We start from the raw sequence: 14,683 nt of genomic DNA, 5'->3' as shown, positions 1-14,683 counted from the left end.
TGCTTGAACAGAAACACAGCTTTCCCATGCCATCCAATGTTTCTCTTGACAATAGTGCTAACCTGCCTCAGTAAAACATGTTTCTCAAAGTGTTGTCTGACCTTAACAAGAACGCTCATGTAGAAGATCAGCAGGTTTTGAAGGGCTCAGATTCTCTCTTTACAAAGCTATTTGCATTAGTTATCTACAAGCTTAGACATAAAAGTTCTGGCAGTAAGACAGGCACACCTAGGCAAAAGAGTAACACCACTTATATTTCCTCCTGACCTTTATCCATCTATGGTATACTCAGATAAAGAGAGCTGCTGATAGTTCTGCTGGGAACCTCCAAGAGGGGTGTGATTCATGTCCCTGTACTTCCCTCCTTCAGCTCCCAGACAAATGGAACACAGCAGCATGGCATGGATACACCAACACAGCTGTGAACAGTTTGGCAGGTGTACACACCCAGCTGGCCAGGCAAAAACTCAGAGAACATGGAATGACACTACCTGTGGGAGCAGAGCCTGATCACGACAGTAATAGCTACTCGGCTCCTGCAGCTGCTGGGACTCACAGGGTGACCAGTTTCAAGCAGGGGTGAAACGTGACTGCTTGTATCTGCTCAGGTAAACACACCCATGGTACATGAGAGGAACCCCTGCCTCTGAACCTGCCTCCCTGGGCCATCTGATAAACAGCACAGGGTTATCAGTTATGGGATATTAGCTAGCCAATATGATTTTGGCCAGAAAATTCCTTATTCTTTTTGTGGAACAAGCTTACATTTCCTTCAATTTTATTGCCATCTCATTATTGCTTCCTTTCCATCATATTATAATTCTGTGAAATTACAAGTTTTTCCTGAAAGTATTAATAAATCATTTAAAGTATATAATTTAAAATTTGTTATTAAGTTTGGAATAGCAGCTGTAATCTTTGCTAGCAAGAAATACCAGACAATGCAAAGCATTCCCTCTTAAACTATGTGCAAAATCTCTGCCCAGTACTCAAGTGAAAGAACAGTAAACAATTATGAAATGCTGTAGGCATTTAAAGCCTTGTGCAGTTTTTTCTGGCAGTGGATACATTTTCTCCGTAGATAAGTTAGCAGGGTTGTTTCTGGATCCACATCTTTTTCCACCACCTGCAAGAAGGGAAAGATATTGATAAACACAAAACATTTTACAACACAGATAAGTTACTTGCAAGGGGAAAGTTTGGTCTTTCTGCAACTTCTTTTCCAAAGCAGGAAGCAAAAAATCACAGATTATTTCAGCAATGTTGGTCATGTGTCCAGACACAAGGTTTCCTTGAATTTATTGTGTCAGAGGGAAGTATATACATTATATGCATCTGAATTTTTCAGTCATGGCAAACTAAGGCAAACCTAAAAAACCCTTCATCAAAAATGCCAAACAGTAGTGAGAAGATAAAAACTTAGTGAGAAAAGGAAGAACTGTGTTTTGTACTAAAATCTTGGATTCCTGACACATCCCAAATGGTGTCTCATCTTTGTCAACTCCGAGTAACTGAACTCTGTCCTTTCTTTTACAGAGAAGAGAGAGAAAATGAGCAGATAAACAGAATGACAGAAAGAGCACCAGTAATAGGTTTTGCAGAGAAAAACCCCAACAGTGGAAACTGTAGTGTGACAACACAGGTGCAGCAGGATGGACAGCAAGTACAAATCCTCTGACGTTTCTCCTTCCTCCCTTGTAACATTAAATCAATGAGTATTACAGTAGTAGCCATCCTAAAGGTGGGAATACAAAATTCTAAGCAAAGAAAAAATTTTACTGCATATTTCGAGCCACCTCCATCCTATTAATGAGTTTATTAGAAGTTATCCATTAGACATAAAGCATTTCACTTTAACCTCTGCCCAGAGGTCACAAACCAAACTTCCACCCTTGTCACAGGGCTTGTCATCCCCTTTTTCTGTTATTAATAAAGTGTCAAGAAACTTTTCCAAATTCACTGTGTTCCAGAATATAATCATGTTCTTGGCTCTTATTTTATGCAAGTCCTAAGTACAATAGTTAGTTTATTTAAAGTAATCACCCCCAGTTTGAAGGGCAAATTGAAACAGGGGTAATTTGTTCAAGTATTTTTTTTAACTTTCTTTTCCCACTGATAAGAAACCTTCACAACCTCTGTCCTGCTCCAGTTTTATGCCTTTGACACGTGACATGGTTATCCTAAAGAGACAAGGTTCATAATTCTTAAACAGTGAACTCAAACAGGAAGTAACTGATAAAATTGCTGCTGCAAAACACAACTGGTCACTTTTTGCACATCTCATTCCTTCACTGGGGATGATCTACAGGAAAAAAAAGAGTCCATTCTAGTTTGGGGATGTCATATTGCAGATCATGCAGCACCCATTGCTGCTATTCAGAGCAGAGTGCCCCCATTCCCTCAACCCCTGGATGCATAGAAATAAATAAAAGCATGCAGAGGCTCTTCCATGACCAGGTTCAGAGTAAGCACATACAACCCTCTGCAGCACCTTGGCAAATAGACACGAGAAGGAAATTACAAACATGACTGTGAGAGGACAAATGGCCTTTCAGAGCCATCCCATAGGCAAAGAGCCAGCCCCAGCAACTCCCACTGTCACACTGAGTTTCTTCCTCGTGTCTGTGCCAATGGCCATTGCAAACCCTTCCAAAGCAGCTTCCAAGATAGCCAGACACAGAGAAAAAACTTTACAACACCTAAAGACTATTCTGTGCTTATATCAAAGAAAACATCAAGAGGTTTTACTGAAAGAGTGCAAGAAGTGCTCAGTTATGTACTCAAACCAAGCAATTAAAAGTTTGGCCCACTGGCTTCTTTTCAGGAAGCAGGAACTAAAAGACAGGCCCAGTCCTTCATTTTTCATTTAACCACTCATCTCCATGTACTTTTAATGATGTAAGAACATGTGAAGTCCCAAAGCCAATGCTTTGCTCAACTTTATCAGAAAGCGTCTCCCACCACGTCCCAGACAATCCACAGCCTTACTCTGTTCCAGCCAACAGCCCTGGATTGCTACTTCAGCCACTTCAAACTACTCCACTGGAGCTGCATACCTGCAATCCTGGCAGAGACTAAGGATCTGAGGGAGATATGGGTAAGAGTTTGGAGAACATTCTGGATTAACACAGATCTCACACATCACAGATCAAGGAATCATTTCTCTTCACTTCAGATTCCTGGTGGGAGGATGCTGGCTGATGAGTCTGCCTTGCTGGGCATAGAGTAAGAATTTTCTGCTGTTCTTGCCTTTTGCTCACTGTTGTTGATGCTGGCTTGTCCTCCAGCATATCATTCCTCCAGTGGTTTGTTGCAATCTCCTGCTGTGATTTGTTCTTAAAATATTTTAGAACCCTGTGGGTGGGGATAACACATCTTTTCTGATGCCCAGTACAATATAATTCACAGCTCAATACCACAGCTCCTGCTCACCTCCCCCAGTGTCCTTGTACAGGAAGAAACTGAATTCCATCCATTGCCTTCTCTGGTTGTAGGATCAGACAACTTAGATACTGCAGTTAAAGAAATAGTTCCCTTTGGGTAAGTTCTTAGTGTTTGGCAATTTGTTTTATTTTTTTTTAATCAAATGTCATATTGCAGATGTATCAGATTGATAACCATATTTTGACAATTTTAAACTGGATTTACTTCATTTGGCAGCTTAATTATTAATCAAATGCAGAAAGAAACATTGTTGAAAATGTTAGGATGGCACAGACAGTCAAATGACGCTCAACAAATTTACTCTGTACTGCTGTGTTTGTACTACACGTCTGTTTGCCTACTGATTCTGGGAATTTTAAATACTCAGATCCACTTCAGCAGGGAGCCTAGTCTGGCCCTGAAGTTCTTTGTGCTTTTAAGTACCACACAGAGCAGATTCTGAAGCAGTTCTTCACATCTTTAGAGTGCATGGATTAGTGCAGAAAAATGTTGAACTCACTTCCCCATAATTTTATGTACAAAATTTCAATCTCAATATTTTTGTTGTTCAATTTCTCTACCTGCCTCTCACTAATTCAGATAACTTTGCCTTTACAACACAAAGCATCATATTTAAATGATTATTCCCAGATATTTAGGGGGTTTTCAGTTTAAGGGAACAGTAGTTGAACAAGGTAAATAGAGGAACAGAAGGAAAGTGAAAAACTTTCCCATTTTACCAAACAGTGTGCTAAAATTTCCATCAGTTGGGGTCTATAAATGAGAAGCAGGTGCTTTCCTGAAGGACAAGATCCCATTCAATCACTAATCCCTGGTCACTGATTAAGTTTCAGGAAGAGAAAGTGAAAGGTTTTCACCAGATTGCCACACAGCAGCTCAGACCAGTCACATATAAAGGTCCCTTAAGACATGAAAATCTGTGAATGTATTATTTCTGAAGACAATGAGAGATTTCAAATTAATTTATTAGGAAAAAGGATTAGAACACAGATGAACAAACTAAATATAATTGCACAATGTAAATTTGCTACTGGTCATGAGAACACTTTGTTCTGCTTTAAACTAGCACCCTGAAAGCTCCAAAGTCTCTGTTTATGTAGAACCCAGAGGTTCACAAAGCTCAGAAAAACCCTGTATTTTAGCTGGTCCCATTAGCAAAAAAATACTCAGACTTTGGAAGTGGTAAGAGGTCTAATGTGGCTTCCAGCATAGATCCTCCCTCAGCATTCAGAATAGAAATAGAAATATTGATTCCAAGTGTTTAAACTAAAATTACATGCTACATATGCATGAGACAGATTTGTCAGCCAAGAGAAAAAAATTGCCTCTATTAGCTTTAAATTGAACATCCTGATTTGCATTCTAGTCTAGGCAGACTATTAAGAGAACTTGGAGTTAGTAGTGTGCCAAGCTATATGCCCAGTGAAATAAACAGTCCTGAATGTAAAGTGTGTTCAGCTGCTCCAAGGAGACTTTTCCTCGACACCAGTGCAGGCTGGGCTAATGTGAGAGAGAAGAAATTGCTGCAATCCATGTCCCTGTCTCACAAACCACCCCTTGGCACATGGTTTTGTACAGTGACAGGATGTCAGCAGCCCACTTGCGATGTCATGAATTCACACAGCAGGGATCTTTCCCACTGGCCATGTTACCACACTCTCTGCATGAATCAGCTGAAATATGTAATCAGGATCACAGATGGATAGAACCATATTCTAACTTCAAATCATACTGACTTGGAATAGACACACTAAAACCACCAAAGCTCAGCTCCTGGGCCTGCACAGAACACCCCAAGAATCCCAACAGGTGCCTGAGTCCAAATATTTCCTGAAATCTGTCAGCCTTGGTGCTGTGACCACTGCCCTGGGGAGCCTGTTCCAGTGCCCAATCACCCTCTGGGTGAAAACCCTTTCCATAACCTCCCCTGATGGATGCTGTTTCCTCAGGTCCTGCCACTGGTCACCACTGAGAGGATATTAATGCCTGCCTCTCCACTTGCCCTCTTGCTAGCTGCTGTTCCAGCAGAATTGCACTTCCAGGCACTTCCCACCACTCCTTCCATCACATCACCTTTCACGTGCAGCAATGTCCCAACAAACTCCACCTACACCGCCACAGATCAGAGGGCCCCAAGAGTCCAATTCTCTCTCTTAAACCTGCATTTTCTCGGGCAGTAACTTGAGCCACTTTAGCAACACACACAAAGAAAGGAATAGAAAAAAAAAAGCCACTGGAAGCTCTGGGTATGGCAAGTGAAACCTGCTCCTTCACTAGAACTGCCTGCTCCATGGGGCAGTGGAAAAAGATGCTAAGAGAGCTTTGACATTCAAATCAGTTGGTACCATTGGTAATATCAATCATCCCTTGGTGTTTGTTTTTGTTTTTTTCAGCCAAGCTGCCAAGATGACACTGTGATAAACCCCTTTACACATGCACATAGGCTTTCATAAACAAGAACAGCAGTTCCATTAAAATTGCTGAACCGCAACAAGGCCAATGTCACTCACAGAAGGTTTATTACCTACAGGACACAGCAAGAACAGGCAGAAGAACCAAAATAAACAAGTTGTTTTTTGCTGATGGCCTTCAGGGCCTAGGCCACCATTTCTCCCCTTCTCTGCCTCACCCCACATGCATAAAAGAAATTCCCACAAGGCCAGCTCTGGGCTTTGATTAATAGACATTTTCATGTGTTAGCAAAAAATTCTCTCCAGGAAGAACTTTTCTAACAATTTACACAGAGCAGTGCTCTTGTAATAACTGAGCACTAACCAGTGCTGAAGCACCATTTGTAAATTCCTGCATGCAGGAATTTGTTCACAAACTCCTCATACCTACCATGAGAGGCCTATTGGTTTTGAACCTCAGCTGATCTGGCACCAGAATTACAGTTCTCTGATTAGGGCATATCAGAAAAAAAAACAATCAAACAAGACAGGGCACTTGACTTGAATCAGGGTCTGGATTGCCCAACACATTTGTGGCAACCTCCTAATGCAAGAACTAAAGAGCTCCAAGTTCACCCTCTGCAAACCGAGGTTCACAAAGGAGGCATCTCACAAAAACCTCACAGAGCAAGAAGACAACAAATTAATGGTGTGCCACCTGTTGCCACCATAGCAGAACTCACCAGATAAAATTCACAGACCATCCTATGCCACAATTTCAATTACCAGACTCAATTAGTAGTCACAATTAACTTGGAGCTTCATGTTTTCATCTCTTTCTAGAAACAATAAATGGCTGATATGTCAATTAACACATACGAACCACTACTAATCTGTGGGAGCAAAGCTTAAGTTGTCATCCTTCTCTATAAAAGCTCAGAAACAAGCCTGGGCTCTACATCAGCATTATATTTAACAACTCCATGACTAACTTTTACTGCACACTAGATAAAATTTGTTCTTCAGTAAACTGTTAATATATCAATACAACAAAACATCCCTATTAAATCCACTAGTACCTCAGAAAGTTCTAATTCCAATCCAGTTTGGGACACAAAGTCATAACTAAAACCCCTAATTGTAGCTACACTCTCATCCACATTAAACAACCACGAAAAAGCAAAATGGATAGTAATCCTGTGCTAGTCTGTGAGGCAGGGCACAGAGCTTTTTAACCAACTGAGAATATTGTGTGATCCCTCAAGGGATTAAAAATGAATTGTCCAGGCCAAACCCTGTATAACACCTGATTTACACCCATAAGCAGTGCTCAGGGAAGGTTTGCAAACTCTTGCCTCCACACCAATGGGTAAGCAACCTTGGCCCCTTCCCTTCCCAGCAGGAAGCTGCTTTGGCACGAATTCCCTTGCCCAAGTGTCTGGACAAGGGGAAGGTGGGAAGGCAGCACTGAGCTGAGCTCAGAAACAGAATTAACTTGTTAGTTGGTCCAAGAGTCAGCTTTGACTTTTGTAACAAGCCTTTGAAGAGGCATTGCTAGCCAGGCAAAGGCCAAACTGAGGAAAGGGAGATCCAGGACAAGCTGTTCAAATGTGTCCAGCACTTGCAATGAGCAGCCCAGCCTCCTGTGAGACACAGTCACTTCTCAGGTGATTGCCAGGAATCAGTATCAGTTCATGGGCTTTCATTCTGAAAAGTTTTCTAGCTTCTTAAATGGAAATGGAATAAACATTTTTCTAAATCCCTTTCAAAAACCAGATATTAGAATTACTTATTGATGAATTATATATGGATGCTTCCATTTGAGTTGAATTTTCCAGATCTGTTGTAAATGCTGAAATTATTTCTAGCAGGAATGCCTGTATTCAGCAGTGCACACTTATTTAAAAGCAGTTACATCAGAACTGCAGTAAATTATTGCCAACAAATCAAAAATGTAAAAGGAAAATTATGTAATTGTGTTACCTTTTGGATAATCCACAAGGTTAAACTCAAAGAAGAGAAGAAATAATTTAGCAAAGCAACATGTAGTCTTCACAATTTAATACTTAAAATTCACGGAATGACTTTTAATACATTAAGAGTCATGTATTCTTATCAGAAAACTTCAGAGGAGGAAAAAGATGACTAGAAAAGTAAGTGATCAAGCTGGACAGAAAGTTGGAATCCTCCTTACCTTTTTACCATTCACAAAGAAAACAAGCTCATCCCCTGCCTGGTTGGGAGCCATCCTGCACACCTTCCCAAGTTCACTCCAGCAGGGCCACAGAGCAGCCCTGTGAGAGCAGCCCTACTCCCCAGAGCACAGTGAGCACCAGCCACACACCCAGGTGACCCGAGCGTGCCTCCACAATGTTTGACTTGATTTTCACCCCGGTGCCCTGTGAGAGCCCATGTTATATAAGAGGCAATGCAGAGGCGTGCCAGCTGCCTGTGGTTGGTGCTCCTGCAGCCCTAATGACAGCAGAGCAGCTGGAAGCACGGAGTGACCCGCCCCCTTTTATATAGCAGAGGATCACAATTCAGCTGCATTCCCTTCCGATGATCCTGCCAGGCTTGGGGCACTGCTGGCAGCCACCAGCAAGGAATTCACAGGGGTTTTGCAATGCAATGCAAACTTCAGGGGAGGGAGGGAGGGAGGGAGGGAGGGGGCGTTCTCCCAGTTATCCCTCACCAAATATTGACAAGAAAAAGCTGTTTCCCTTGTTCTGTGCACAGCCATCCTCCTGGCATTCACCACACAGAGGTCTCTAATGACAGCACCTGCTTATTTGAAAAACTCCTTGATATGTGCTCATCTGCTGCTAGGCTTTCACTATTTTTCCTTGCAGTTCTAAAGCTGCAGTACCCTCTACCTGGGAGGACATAATTTAAACAGGTATGTGTTTGTCCACATGAAAGCAGTTCTAGAGAGCCGGCACTCTGATATCCAGTACCTCTTTTGAGGTGCTAGGCTAAAACCCAGCACCTCAAATAATGTTTGCACTGGGCCCTTAAAGCATTTAGTCTTACCTGTTTTGGCTTAATCCTCACATCCTGGCTCCTGGATGCACATTGCCAGTGAAATATAGAGGAAAACCAAGGAATTTTTGTCTTCCATTTCCCTGGTGGTGGTTTCTTCTGGTTTCTCCATTACACAACCACATATTTTGTATGAAGCCTTCCTGTTTATTTCTTCCAAAGCTGTCGGCAGAATCATCCACGTGATGGAAGAATCCATACAACAGGCATTGGTTCAATGAACAAGATATCTAAACAGCTACTTCCAGTTTAAAATTCCACCACAAAGCAGCACAGTTCCAAAGTCCCATGGAAGTTTCCTAGCACTGTACCTTATCCTGCCTGCTCCATTCTGATTCTTGTGATTTTGCTTTCCTTCTTCAGTTTGTTATTTTTTTATTAGGTTTTTTTAATTATTTCTTTTAAATATCTAGGAAAGCACTATATCAAAGTCTTCTTCTCAGGAGCCTCTCTGAATAATTAATAAGATAACAAAGCCTAATTAAATTACAATTTTCAAAAATAGTCCTTCAGTATTACAGAAACATTTCACAGTGCACACAATACATATATTATTTTTACCAGCTTTTATCTTCTGTTTCATCTATTCTGTTTTCCCAGTCTATACCCTAGAAAAGCTATTTCATAACTAATGTCAAACACCATTTCAGCCTTCTTTATAGGCATTTCAGTTTGCTGAGAGTTCACAGCAAATCTGTGCTTAAAACCAGCTGCCTTAATCTATGTTTTCAGTGAGGTTGTGCATAGCTGAACCAGTGCTGACACCTATTGTCTGGCACCTCCCACTTTGCAATATCAGAGTACTAGAAAAAGCCCTTTTCTCCAGGTAATCTTAAGCTCTGTTGCTTGGTATTTCTGTGCAAAATTTACACAAGCACTACCCTCACATAGCAAGCTTCAATCTCAAAATTAGTGTACACAAGGTTACTACTCATTAATAGTTTTGTAATATTTCAAATAACAATTGTTACTCATAACCACAATTAACATGTTATTACAGCAACCTTAAAGCAACTAGCCATTACAGCATTAAGACCAAAATCAAACTTGTTTAGTTTCCTGATCTGTGTTTTCCATAATGCATGATGCAGTTCTTAGGTTTAAAGAACATTTCCAATCATATCATCACTTTTTAAAGGAATCCCAAACTCAAATTTCTGCTTAGCCTTGGTGATAACATTATAGGTCAACTATTGCTTCCTGCTAAATCAGTAAACAGCACTTTATGATATTCCATCACAGGAATTTGATCAATCAACCTACTATATGCCCAAGACAAAACTAAAGGTAAATACAGCCATAATTGTGATCTCTATTTGTAGATTACATGGCAATTTAAAATTTCAGACCTCATCTCAACACAGTGACTGATCACACAGCACCAAATTCACTCATTCTCTCATCACCCTGATGGGATAGTCTATTACTACACCCATTTCAAGGGCAGAGAACCAAGACATACAGAACAGCAATTTTCCTAGTGCTCTCAATAACTCTGGAGCACGAGAGTGTGTACTGTTGAAATATTTTTCCGTTTCCTGGAATCCCACGTGCTCTGAAACACAACAGAGGATTACAAGAAATCAGAAAAGAAAGTGAAAGCTAAAAAAAGCAAACTCACAAAATCCTCAACACAACTTCCTTAACTGAACTAAAAGAGAAAAGTTGCCTCAATCAAACAAAAATTAGTTATTAGACAAAGTATTCTGACTTACCAGTCAGATAAATTCTAGCAGGTTTTCCATTTTAGAAATCATCCCTTTGCCCATTAATAACTCTGAGATGGGAATGGTTTAGGAGTTCAAAATTCCTTGCAGTCTCATTCACTCACTAAAGAGCTCAGAAAGCAGTTGATATTAGTCAAGAATTTTTTTTTTAAAGCAGCTGTCCTCATTCTGACTGGTTAGTCCTGCAGACCTGGCTGTTGCAATCATTATAATAATCATCTCTTCTGCAGATGATCATATGTGTACCTCAATAAATACAGTGAAATTTATGGAAACACTATTCCTGCCAGGCGTTAACTGCCAGAATTGGGTAAATGGATGAAAGTACAACAAGGAAACAATGCCGGGGTAATAAAGGAGGAGATTTAAACAAATAGAAGTGAGATTTGTTGCTCTGTTCTCACATTCCTCTTTCCAGGTAACAGGAAAGAAGAAACAGGTAAGTCTGAAGAGAATTCTATTAAGGGATTTATGTGGAGCAATTTTTAAAGCAAATACAAAAGAAAAGAGTCCCAAGTCAGTGCTTTAATGCAGTAACCCTGTATCAAGAAGCTTCCAGTGTCTGCACACTCACTCTGTGTCCCCTGCCCCTCTGGAGCCACTGTTGCTAAACCATTTTGGACAGCATCTTCCCCCTGAAGTGGAAATAACCTGTTTGCTTTAGTTCTGGTGACTCCTCTTCTGTTGGCTCATGTATCCTTTGTGGGAACACACACTGGAGTCTCTTCAGGGATCTCAAGAGGTCTCCCCGCACTTGCTGTTATCAGGGTCAGCCACGAGGGCATACAAGGTTAATTAGAGCTGTGCACACCATCTCTTCTTAAAAATCCCTTTTTAGAGCCTCAGCTATTGGTGGTGGTGGCTTTTGTTCTGTGTTCTCTGTATGAGTTTTAAAAACCCCAAAACATTATAGAGGAATGATTATAAATTAAGTGTAAAGACAGAGTGTGTGACCTGAGGACATTCTTCTCTTTGGCATCTCCTATCAGCCACTGGTGAAGACAGGTTCCTAAAAAAGTGGGCCTTGTATCTCTGGATAGGGACAGTCAGTCTTTATTGCCAAAGTCTCCAAAAAGAGCTCAAAGAAACAAAACCATTGGGGATCCTAATACAGACAGTAAACTTAATACCCTGCAATAACAAAATACTCCAAAAAACCCCAATGAAACACAAGCCTCCCCCAAAAAGTAGCTCCACATAGAGTTGCCATATGATTATGAAAGTAAGGTACTGCACATTTTTTCAAAGGCATTTCTCAGAAATTAAAAAAAATAAATTATGTTCATGCAGTTTTCTGTGAGGGGTAAATTCCTTCATGGTTACAGACATTTGAGAAATATCATCGTTACAAAGCAAATATAAATTTGATTTCCCAATTGAGGTTTGTGAGTGGATACTAGCTCATTATTCATGAATCATTAATCATTCAGTGTTCAGCTTCTAATTGTACAAATATTGTCTAATTATCCAGATTTATTGCATGAATTATGATCTCTTCACCTGCTTTTGAAGATGGGTGGAGTTTAATTATAGCTCTTTTCTTTGTCCTACCACCTGTCTTCCTATGAGAGCAAGAAATGAGCAAGGTTAGCCAATGCAGCCTTCTGTTGAGGAGTCCTGGTTGTCACTATTCATCACAATAATTAGCAGAGCATGACTGATTTCAGTTCATTCAGTGTTTCTCCCATTGCCTATTTCCAGTGGGCCAAACAAAGGATGTTTCAGATATCTGACCTGAAAAGCAACTTCTTTTCAAGCAGGCCTATTAACATGAGTTCCCTGTCTCCAGCAGCACCAAACTTGACACCTATCAGTTGTTTTTTACCTGCTTCCAGGTACCATGTGAGGGAAACTTCCTGTACCTGTCCTGATAATCTAACTCAATAAAATTGTACATTCTTCATCTTTGTTTTCCATCATCTGTTGACATTTTAGGACCATCTTTTGTGTTTAAACATTAGATCTCTGTCCCAGAAGGAGGCAGGGTTCCCTTGCAGAGACTGCCTGTTGCCCCTGTCACAGGAGGAAGCATTTTCTCCCGTGGGTATTCCAAGGAAGAAAGGGCAGGGAAGCAGCTGCAAGAACCACACCAGGTTCTTCATTCTTCTGCACAGCTGCTAAAGCACTGCCTCTCTGGCATCTAACAATCCCATTATATTCCAAGGTCCCTGCACAGGTAAGTAGGAGCTTCTGGGCCACATTAACTAAGTGAAAACTAGTTCCCATACCATACCCATGCATGGCTAACTTTCCACTGCTTTTCTTCACAGGAGAGAGTCTCTACACAAAAGGCTGCCTTGCTTGTCCTGTTCTGCCCCTGTGAAGATATGAATTAATTTTGTTTTGGCAATGGTAATACCTAGTTTGCTCTTGTCTATACACTGGATGCAGTCTAGCATCTGGCTCCTTTTCAAAACTCTGATACCAGCTATATGAAGTACATTTCTATTTCATATACTGTCCTGAACCTGCCTGGGCATCTGCAAAAATCCTCTGGCTGCTCTGTGTATCTCACTGGTAATTCTTTTCTCATTTCAGAATGCGTTATTTTGATGGGCAGTTCATTTGAAAACCAAGAAATCCTCCACAGCTGCTTCTGCTAACAAAGAAACAAAAATGTTTTCCTGAATCAACCAAACATTTGACTGCTCCATCTAGGGAGGGTTTTGTATGCCAAAAGCTTGTAAGCATCCCCCAACTATGTGAGTCTGCCTAAGAAAGGTTGCCTAAACAGAGACCTGCACTTAATACCTTGTACTGTGATTTCCCTCTAGTTCCCATCATTAAGACTGCCTACCTAGACTGGACAAGCATGGCAGGGCAATGCCACAGAGACTTTCAGAAGAGTTTTGTTATTATCAAAGTGCAGGAGAGCAGATGCCATCACCATCACTGAAACAGGCCAGTTGTCTCAAACTGCAGCCATCATGGTCAGCTGGTATCCCCCAGACTCTCTTGATTTCTCTTCAAAACAAATTCATTCTAAATAATTTTTCACTAAGCTATAGTAACAGACCATAAACATCAAGCAGGAAACAAAAAGACAGTTCTGGCTCAAGAGCGCTTGCTATAAACCCAGCATGCATCATTTAAGGTGAAAATTAGAAAAGCCATACCCATTATAGCAGTAACATTGAGGAATGTCCTTCCAAGAGAAGCAGTGCATGAAAAAGAAGATGAACTGCTTAAAAACTGAAAATTGAAGAGCCTACAAAGTGGATAATATCTTAAGCACATATTGCAGAAGTTGAAACTTAAATTACTTCAAGTCCTGTGTTTCTCCTCCAATCCTACCTAGTGTCCACAAGACAGATTTTTCTCAACTCATGTTCCTGATATCCTACAGTCTCAACTTGAAGTAAAAGAGCCTTCTTAGCATCAAATTTAGTTTATTAAGAACAGACAGGGAAGCAAACTGACTGCTTGTAGAAAGCCTGTAATGATGTACATCTGAAATGTGTCTTTGAATCCCTGGCTACTCAGAAGATCTATTTTTAATTGCCTGGATTATTTTCAAACAGAAGTACCTCAGTCAGACTTGTTGTTTTCAGCAATATGCCCAAGTAAGAACATTTAAGGGCACTAAATAGAAGTCCTATACCATCATTCCCAAAGCTTTCTAATTCATGAAGAATAAGTTACTTCCACTTTTCAAGAATTCTATTGGACAACAGTTAAAAGAGATTAATACATTACTGCCATTGTGCTATTTCAAATGCTTGCATGATGAACGTGCAGATCTCAACTATTTCTGATCATTTGCCATGATTGCCCTTTATATCACCTGATGACAGATACCACAAAGTCTTCATCTACCTTCTGAATTGGAATGCCTTCCTTTTCTAATAAAAAAGGCTTCTCCCACTGTCATTTTATATCCAATATTATTATTATACATGAGGACAAAAGGTAAAGCTGATGGTTTTCATGGGTTGGCAGGAGGCTACTTTGCATCATTCAAGAAATCACTTTGAGGTTTTGCTATTTACTGACAAAATAATTACAGGCTGTTGCAATAAAATAGCCAGCATGACTAATGAAGACACCTCACCAGAGTGCAGATATACCTGAGCTTTTCAGAGA

At 40.5% G+C, this 14,683-nt stretch overlaps 1 protein-coding gene and 1 long non-coding RNA gene across 2 annotated transcripts in view; one reads left to right on the top strand and one right to left on the bottom strand.

The window, feature by feature from the left end:
- XDH (xanthine dehydrogenase) overlaps window positions 1-8,310 on the bottom strand; it is a 48,355-nt gene extending 40,045 nt beyond the window's left edge. Inside the window, exons 1-2 of the mRNA XM_063152610.1 lie at window positions 8,029-8,310; window positions 1,069-1,126 (exon numbers count right to left, since the gene is read on the bottom strand). Coding sequence (XP_063008680.1) covers window positions 1,069-1,126; window positions 8,029-8,082 — 112 coding nt within the window. The 5' untranslated portion in view covers window positions 8,083-8,310. The remainder of the gene's footprint in view (window positions 1-1,068; window positions 1,127-8,028) is intronic.
- Window positions 3,459-13,706, top strand: LOC134416225 (uncharacterized). Its single transcript, XR_010027204.1, has 3 exons — window positions 3,459-3,540; window positions 12,871-12,952; window positions 13,139-13,706. It is a non-coding gene; the product is annotated as an uncharacterized LOC134416225 (long non-coding RNA).
- Window positions 13,707-14,683: the final 977 nt, after the last annotated feature.

This window comes from Melospiza melodia, chromosome 3, assembly GCF_035770615.1.
Source record: "Melospiza melodia melodia isolate bMelMel2 chromosome 3, bMelMel2.pri, whole genome shotgun sequence".
NCBI lineage: Eukaryota > Metazoa > Chordata > Aves > Passeriformes > Passerellidae > Melospiza > Melospiza melodia.
The sequence above is the reverse complement of the archived record's forward strand: the minus strand, read 5'-3'. Positions and strand labels throughout refer to the sequence as shown.